This window comes from Trichechus manatus, unplaced genomic scaffold (genome assembly GCF_000243295.1).
Source record: "Trichechus manatus latirostris isolate Lorelei unplaced genomic scaffold, TriManLat1.0 scaffold00130, whole genome shotgun sequence".
Lineage (NCBI taxonomy): Eukaryota > Metazoa > Chordata > Mammalia > Sirenia > Trichechidae > Trichechus > Trichechus manatus.
The window spans coordinates 2,231,695-2,240,608 of record NW_004444066.1 but is presented as its reverse complement, the minus strand read 5'-3'; the positions used below and the strand labels follow the sequence as shown (position 1 = coordinate 2,240,608).

Below are 8,914 nucleotides of genomic sequence, written 5' to 3'. Positions count from 1 at the left end.
ACTGTATCTTTAGCTACACCCTGACTGCAGCCTTGTAGACACCCTGAGCCAGAGGACCCAGCTAAGCCACTCTTGGATTCCTGCCCTAAAGAAACTGTAAGATAATAAACGTTGTTTCAAGCCACTACATTTTGGGGTAATTTGTAATGCAGTGATAGATAACTATTATAAATGTTTTGTAAAGGCTCTACTTTGAAATAAATACGACACTTTGGTAATTAACTCATCATTCTTCAAGACTCCTATCTCATCTCTCCCTAGTATAAAAGAGACAAAATGTGTGTATAAACATCAATGGGCAATATTTAATAATACGTATATTATTACATGTATATTTGCATGTAATTTATGTCATAATTTTTGATTTTGAACATAACTGTTTGATCTTCAAGCTTTGGCTCTTGGAAAGTGTCTTGGAGTTTCTGGGAGGTTTGGGGGACAGGACAGACAGGGTGAATAGGTGTCAGACCTCATAGCCTGGGCATTCCATCTGATCATTCTGAGGCTGTGTCTTTTGAGCCCAGAGCCTGGTGAATTCCCTCTCTGCCAGCCCCCATGAGTATGAGGAGTGACACCTCCTCCAGTTCTAGATGAAGAGAGAAAAGAAAGAAACCACCAGTCTCTTGGCCGGCAATGGGAGGTATCTTTCCCTGAGAAACATCAGTAGCAGGAACAAACTCCAAACTGCTTGCCTTCTCACCAGTGCAGTGCCTTATTTCCTCACTTAGGGGAAAGAGATAAGGTCTCCTTCCCGGGGGGCAAAGTTTCTCATTTTCTCCGGGAGAGTTGTGTGTTTAGAAAGCACAGCTGAGAGGCGATATGTGTGCAAGCACCACAAGTCAACTGCAAAAGGCCTGAAGCCCAGATTTCTAATCCCTTCTCCATCATCAACTCCTTGCATGCACCGGAATGAGCCCCTCTCCCTCTGGACTTTGCTCTTCCCATTCGTAAAATGAGGCAGCTAGGCCAGGTAATGACTGGGATCCTCCAGGATTAGTGCCTAGGAGCCCAGGGCAGGGAGCCGGCTTCTGGCCATGTCATCTGGTCACGGTGGGCAGGTATCCTCAGAGGGCCAGTCCCCCACCACTCAGCCACCGCGCCCTCTCTGAGGAGCGCCCGGTGGGGCTGCTGTGCCACAAGGGGCTCTGGTAGATGTCATCCAGCCTGATCCTAATGGTGTTCTGCAGCTCCTCATCACCCAGCAGGACCGCTGCTGCCAGGGCCAACAGGAAGTACTCAGTGGCATCATGGGCATCCTAACCAAATGGAATGGAGGCAAAGAAGAGACAGCATTAGCAAACATTTCCAGGAGAGGCTGGGGAAGTACTGGTGGACACTCTGGCTTTTGTCTGCACAACATACTTTCCCCTCCCCTTCCCCTTATTCTTTGAGGGAGCTCCTCTCCACTCCACTGTGGTCCCCTAGGCTCTGCTAATCACAATTCCCTCCTCTCCAGCACAGGGTGGCACCATCCTTACCCAGGCTCAGACAACCACGAATCAGCATCACCCTGGGCACAGTGACCCAAGGATGTGTGCATGGCCCAAGCTAGCCAATCCCAGACATTTCCCAGGACTTTTCAGTGTGACCTAGGAGAGAAACGGGTCCCTCATCCTTTCTGATGTGGTTTTGAGCCTGCCAGCAACTGGAGGGGAATGAGGCCAAGAAGCAACGATAAGTAGAAACATACAAAGCAAGAGATACAGAGGGAAGTAGAGGAAATCCATGATGACTTTTGCATCCCAGAATCTAGAACTATCTCAAACTAAATCTATATCTGAACTTTCCAGCTACTTGAGCCAATAAACTCAACAGTTGGAGTTGAGTTCTTCCTTCCCCTTGCAATCCATAGAATCCTTGGTTAATACAATCAGTTCACACACACTTTGTCCCTGACCCACTCCTGCGAGCCATGGGCAGAGGCAAGATGGCCAGGGAGTGACTTTAGTGCCACCGTGTCCCTCCTTACATGGTAGGGATGAGAAACAGATGCCTCTTTGGGTGAGAGTCAAAAAGAGATATCTGGTTCTTATTAACACTCACAGTCAATAATAAATTCAGGCCAGAAACAAAGTCTGGCAAATAAGAAAAGGACAGCAGAGCTGCCCGGACAGTCCCTGGGGGCCAAACACGGACGTGACTCAGAAGCTACTGCATTAAGAAATTAAGAGTTGTGCTGGAGAGGACAAGGACCTCTGGTAAGCAGAAGCCAGTGCCCAGGAACATGGTACAAGGGTCATAGTTGCAACAGAAAATTGCAGACCACCAACAGAGTTCTAGAAGTGACTGGAAAAATAAGAAGTACTAGATTTAACTCCAGTAGTGCAAGCAGGAGAAAATCAGGGCAAAGACTTTCTTAGGACCTAGTCATGCTTACATTAGAAGACCTACACCTCATTATCTCAAACATATTAAATGTATCCTCATTCCTCATCAAATATAGCTTATATGACTTTATAAGAAGTGAGTTGCAGTTAACTAGTTGGCTTGTCACATTTCGTGCACATAGAGGTATTTACTCATTTTGATTTTAATTTGGGGGCATACAGTTCTTTTGGGGGGTCTCATACTTTCGTTGGCCCTTGAGGTATCTAATGTATAAAGTGGCCCCAGAAATCACAGCAGAGCAAGGAAGAAGAACAGTTATGATCTGTCTTCTCAGCAGAGACGGGAGCAACCTTCAAGGTCCCCAGTGGGGCTAAGTGGAAGAGTCACTGTGTTCTGAGTGGAGCCACTTCCCACATATGGAACAAGAGTCCTCACCTTAGCTCTCTGGGTACTTTTGACTCTACCCTGAAGGCTCTGACCCCCTTTGTGTGGGTCAGGAAAGAATGTGGTTGGATGGTAGCTCTCATGCAGTCTTGGAAGCCGGGCCCTTACCTTCAGCTGATGGAAGGTGAGTTGGCCCAGGCGATAATACACCTTGACATAGTACAGGGCCTCCTTGGGACTCTGCAGCCAGGGTGGACAGAGGGACAGAGTCTTTAGGTAGCAGTCCTCAGCCATCTCATACATGTGTAGGGTGTAGTACACTGTAGCCAGGCGATGAAAGGCCACCAGCTCCTGCCTCTGATCTCCTAGGAAATGGAAGACTAAGAGATGCTGTAGCCAACACTTTGCATCATTCATTCTGTAAAAGTTTTGAAGTGCTGCTAGGTGTCAGAGGCTGCGCTTAGGGCTAAGAATATGAGACAGAAGAGGCCTCTGCCTTCATGAAGCTTACTGTCTCGTATAAAACAGACATTCCTTAAATAATCACACAACAAATATAAAATTACATCAGCAATAAGTGCTACAAAAGAAAACCTAGGACTCCATGAGAGTGGCTAATTAGGGTATTTGTCCTGGTCAAGGTTTTCTCAGAAGATTCCCTAAAAAACTTTCTCCTTATTGGAAATCTTTCCATAATTCAAGATTCTAGGAAATAACAACTCTTTCCAAATCCCTGTGATGGGACATGATGACAAGATAGTCTTGATCTGAGTTACTAAGAATTCCTTACAATGAATAATTCTGTACAGCAAATGTCTTCTCCACATAAAGTCCCTCTGTAGCTAACATGCCAACTGCATTTAGAGTGCTCTTGGGATGCCACCAATAGCAGTCACTCACTAGCTCCTTTGTAGTCCCTAGGTGGTGAACACGGTTAAGGCATTCAGGTGCTAACTAAAAGGTTGGAGTTTGAGGTCACCCATATGTGCCTTGGAAGAAAGGCCTGGCAATCTAATTCTAAAAAATCAGTCATTACAAACTCTGTGGAGTTCTACTCTGACACACATGGAGTCACCATGAGTCAGAGTCAACACAACAGCTACCTTTTTTTTGTTTTTGATTGTTTGTTGTGTATGTGTGTGGGGTTTTTTTTTTTTTTTAATCTCCTTTACCAGCTCAGGGTCTCAGATAAGTTGCAGAGAAATCACCCCATTCACTTTTAAACTATGCTTTAGAACATTGGTTTCTAATTGGTCTATGAATTATTTTCTGTTTAGGTGGATTTGTTGTTTTAATAACTAACTAAAACCCCTTTAATACAAAACGACCTTATACAGGAAACACTGGCTTCCAATCTTGCCTTGAGAATATTTGCAAGGTGACTGTTTGATGCAATCTAAAAACACTGTATTGAAGCTTCATAGGGCCCAAAGCGAAAATTAAAAGAAAAAGTCCAAGGGAGAAAAAAATTCTCTGATATGGAAAAATGCATGCGTACAGGGTGTATAAAGCTTCCTTTCAGCTTCTGTCCATGGAAAGGAAGAGAATGTTCAGAGGGAGCTACCTGGGGCAGCCTACGGCCTTTCCTGAGATTAGCAGACAGGCGGCTCACATAAGGTTTTCTGCAGTAAAAGAAAAGCTAGGGAAAGGAGAGAGAGACAATTTGAAGTGCAATTAGACACAATAAAGTCCAATACCATCCACATTTGATGCCCTTGAAAATGCCCAGAAGTCCCTTCTAGAATCACCATAAAAAACTTCACTTACCTCCACATCTGCCTCTCATCAAACCTGCTTTTCCTCAAGCACCAACATTCAAAATGAAGTTTTTTTAATTCCATTTTTCTGCTTTAATAACTAGTATTGTTTCCCACTAGTTTTTGCTGTAAATGCATGCTATTTTAGCTATGTTGTGAGTTAAGTTAATGTCCTAGCCTGGGAACTTGACCTTCATTTACATTTTGATTCTGTGGGAAAATGTGCTTTTGACTAACAACTACCCAATTAAAAAAAAATTGAGGACACAGGCCTTTTGTAATGGGGACATTGCCTGTGTATGATAAAACACCATTTACCCTAAACTCAGGGAGTAGTACCAACTGTAATATAATAATTGGAATGATACAAGTTATACTTCCCAAAGCTTTATTATGTGTCAAGCACTGCGCTATGGCCTTTACATGGATTATCATTAGTCTTCATGGCAACTGCATGAGCTGGATGCTATTTTTAATTCTGAATTGCCACTGATAAACTTGAGGGTTATAGAGGTTAAGCAGCTTCTGTAAGGTCTCCCTGCTAATGACTGTGCACCTGAGATTTGAACTCAAGTAGTCTGACTCCAGATCAGATGCTATTATTGCTTTGTTGTTTATCTTTTACTAACTAACTAACCAGATGCTGTTGAGTTGATTAAAACTCATGGCAACCCCACGTGTGTCAGAGAAGAACAGTGCACTACAGGGTTTTCAATGGCTGATTTTTCAGAAGTAGATCACCAGGCCTTTCTTCCAGGGTGCCTCTGGTGTACTCTAACTCCCCATCTTGCGGTTAGCAGCCAAGCGTGTTAACTATTGGCACCACCCAGGGACTCCTTGTCCGTCTTTAGGTAGTATTTAATCTTCCCATCCACAGGACCATCTCCTATTCATAGGATCACCTACCTGTGACTGTGCTGAGTCTGGCAGCCAGGGTGGCAAATTCTAATGCTTTCTCATAGCCTTCGAGGCTAATCTGCAGCTCAGTCAACTTGTTGAAAATCCGGAGCTCAGTTCTGACTGTCTTCATCCTCCTTGCTAAAGGAACAGCCCCAGTCTGAGAACAGAAGCATGAGAAACCTGAGTCTATCTAAGAACTATAGATAGATATTGCACCCCAGGAGATTTACTGGGGGCAGACAGGAATTGAGGGGAGGATAATGGACTAAATTGAAGCAGAGAGGACCATGTTTCCATGCATGCCTTTTCTCAACTGGCTCTCCTGGTCCTTGTTTTTGGTTGCTTTGCCCAGACCTTAGAGGTGGAAGAGCTAACGATCAACAGGTCCAACCATGTCTCCTAAAACTGGGGAAACTGAGAGGAGGAAAGGGGAGGTGATTTTTTTCCCCAAAGTCACTTCCCAGCCATGTGCTTCCATGGCCCCCACCATGCTAATCTATAATGTACATATATGGAATACATAAAAAGGGCCTAACCTAGTGTCTGAACATGCTCGATAAATGATCATTTCTATTACTTTATTATTATATGATTTTAGGACAATCACTTCATCTCTTTGAGCTTTAATTTTATTATCTATAAAATGCATATGAAAACAAACACTTCAAGAGCCAGGGACTCGTTTCTTGTTCTCCGCTGTCTCCCACCCCTAACTTGGTGACTGGCACATATTGGGAGCTTAATAAAGGTTTGGTGACTTAATAAAGAAATGAATAAATGAATGACTATCTGAATAAATGAAATTTTACAGTCAAATAAAATAATGAGGTTTTCCAAACTTCATTCAGATTTGAACAACAATAATAATTTTGATATACCTGAACATTTATTTAATTAGTATTATTTCTTAAATTAACTTCCTTTTATTATCTAACCTCATCCTAGGCAATAATATCTGTGAAATCATGAGTTAGATGAGCTATTATCATACATTTTTAATTTTGTAAAATATATTTTAATACATACTTAATAAAAATGTAATAAAACAGAGGAGGCAGGGCCAAGATGGCGGAGTAGTCAGATGCTTCCGGTGGACCCTCTTACGACAAAGACCCAAAAAAACAAGTGATTCAATTATATATGGCAATCTGGGAGCCCTGAACATCAAAGACAGAGTTGAGGAACTGGACTGAGTGGCAGGGGGGGGGGGAGACAGTTTGGAAGCAGCGAGGAGTTGCCAGACCTGACCCAGCGAGAACCTTAGCCCTTCAGGCCTTATCAGCTTGGGGGTAAGCAGTGAGACAGGCAAGCAGCCATGCTTGGGAGGGGCGTTTTCCACACTGGGAGAGACCCAGCACCAGAGACTGTACACAGCCACCCAGAACCAGCGAGAAGCAGCACTCCACGAAAGATAAGTACTTACATACAGCTTACTGCAAGGATCAAAAACACCCCCCATAGGGAAAAACCTCTCTCCCATTTACCTCCCTACCCCCTGCTCTGCACAGGGTCCTGGACTGGCTTCAGCAATCGCCGAGTCCCCTGGGCCAGAAGTAGGATCCATCATATGGCCGGAGCCATTCTCCCTGCCTTGGAGAGTGAACAATTAACAAACAGGGGAGAAAATAAACTGCTGGCTCCCCTAAGCCAGGAACCCAGGGTAAGCACAGCTCCTTTGCCTAGGCACAGGCATAAGGGATCCACAGACTTTGAGTGCCTTTCCCCCTGCATAAACTTGTATGGGCCCATCTCAACAGCGTAGGCCCTCATTACCACAGTACAACAGGGTATATACCGGAAGTCTAACTTCAACTGTTTCAGCTGTAAAGTGGCAGGTTCTTGACATTTGACACTTCTTTGCCCAATAAGTAGGGTCTTCACCTACCCACATCAGGGGCCTGAGGACTGACGGCTCCACCCACGCCACCTAGCCACCTGTGATAGGGGCCCATGAATAAGAGGTGCCCCCCAGTCCTTACAGCCAATGGTGGTATGGGCTCATAGTCCAGCTGCAAAACCCACCCACCCACGTGCTCTAGGGAAGAGGGACACCTTCCTCCTGAACACTCAGGTGGCGGCCGTCAGCCCAGTGCCTTGCTCAGAGTGTGTCCCTCTGCTGCAGCCAGATGCCTGTGCCTACACCAATCACCCATGCCTATCTAGGAATGTAAGTGAGAGCCCACACCACACACTTGGTGGCTAGCTACCTGGGCACCTGAGCTGAATCCATACAGAAGGAGTGGGCAGACTCCTGAGCTCACATACATAGTAACAGATCTAACCACTTGGTGACAGGACATTAGAGCTTCAAAGGTGCCAATAATCAAACTAGCTCATACGAGCAGCCTATTTGGGCATATCAAAACAAAACAAGAAGCTAGGACACAGTAAGCAAACATAAAATAAATAAATATAATAACTTATTGATGGCTCAGAGACAACAGTCAATATCAAATCACATAAAAAGGCAATCCATGATGGCTTCAGCAAGCTCCCAAAATAAAGAATCTAGAAAGTTTCCAGAGGAGGAAAATTTCTTGGAATTTTTGGAGGCAGAATACAAAAGATTAGTATACAGAACTCTTCAAGAAATTAGGAAGGAAATTAAGCAAAACTCAGAACATTCAATAGAGGAAATTAAAAAGATTAGAGAAGAGCATAATGACAAACAGGCTGCAAGAATCCACAGAGAGACAGCAATCAGAAATCCATAAGATTAACAATAAAATTACAGAATTAGACAACTCAATAGAAAGTCATAGGAGCAGAATTGAGGCAATGGAAGTCAGAATTAGTGAGACTGAAGATAAAGCACTTGACACAAACTTATTTGAGGAAAAATTAGATTAAAGGATTTTTAAAAAATGAATAAAACCCTAAGAATTATGTGGGACTCTATCAAGAGGAATAACCTATGAGTGCTTAGAGTACCAGAACAAGGGGGGTTAACAGAAAGCACAGAGAAATTTGTTGAAGATTTCTTGGCAGAAAACTTCCCTGATATTGTGAAAGATGACAAGATTTCTATTCAAGATGCTCATCGGACCCCACATAAGGTAGATCCCAAAAGAAGGTCACCAAGACATATTATAATCAAACTTGCTAAAACCAAAGATAAAGAAAGAATTTTAAGAGCAGCTAGGGATAAACGAAAAGACATCTACAAAGGAGAGTCAATAAGAATAAGCTCAGACTACTCAGCAGAAACCATGCAGGCAAGAAGGCAATGGGATGACATATATAAAGCCTTGAAGGGAAAAAAACTGCCAGCCAAGAATTATATATCCAGCAATACTGTCTCTCAAATATGATAGCGAAATTAGGGCATTTCCAGATAAATGGAAGTTTTTAGGGAATTTGCAAAAACCAAACCAAAATTACAAGAAATACTAAAGGGAGTCCTCCAGTTAGAAAATCAGTAACATCAGATAACAACCCAAGACTAGAACACAGGACAGAGCAACCAGATATTAACCCAGATAGGGAAGTCACAAAAGTAAATCAAAGCTAAAACACTGAAAACAGGGAAACAGATGTCAACATGT

At 43.4% G+C, this 8,914-nt stretch overlaps 1 protein-coding gene across 2 annotated transcripts in view; it reads right to left on the bottom strand.

Annotated features, from left to right (window-relative positions):
- Positions 1-976: 976 nt before the first annotated feature.
- The window catches only part of SH3TC2 (SH3 domain and tetratricopeptide repeats 2), a 68,195-nt gene continuing 60,257 nt past the window's right edge, over positions 977-8,914 (bottom strand). Inside the window, exons 15-17 of one of the 2 annotated variants that reach the window (XM_004384916.1) lie at positions 5,376-5,526; positions 2,881-3,077; positions 977-1,256 (exon numbers count right to left, since the gene is read on the bottom strand). In XM_004384916.1, coding sequence (XP_004384973.1) covers positions 1,065-1,256; positions 2,881-3,077; positions 5,376-5,526 — 540 coding nt within the window. In that variant the 3' untranslated portion in view covers positions 977-1,064. The remainder of the gene's footprint in view (positions 1,257-2,880; positions 3,078-5,375; positions 5,527-8,914) is intronic. The other variant, XM_004384917.1, reaches the window with a different exon arrangement.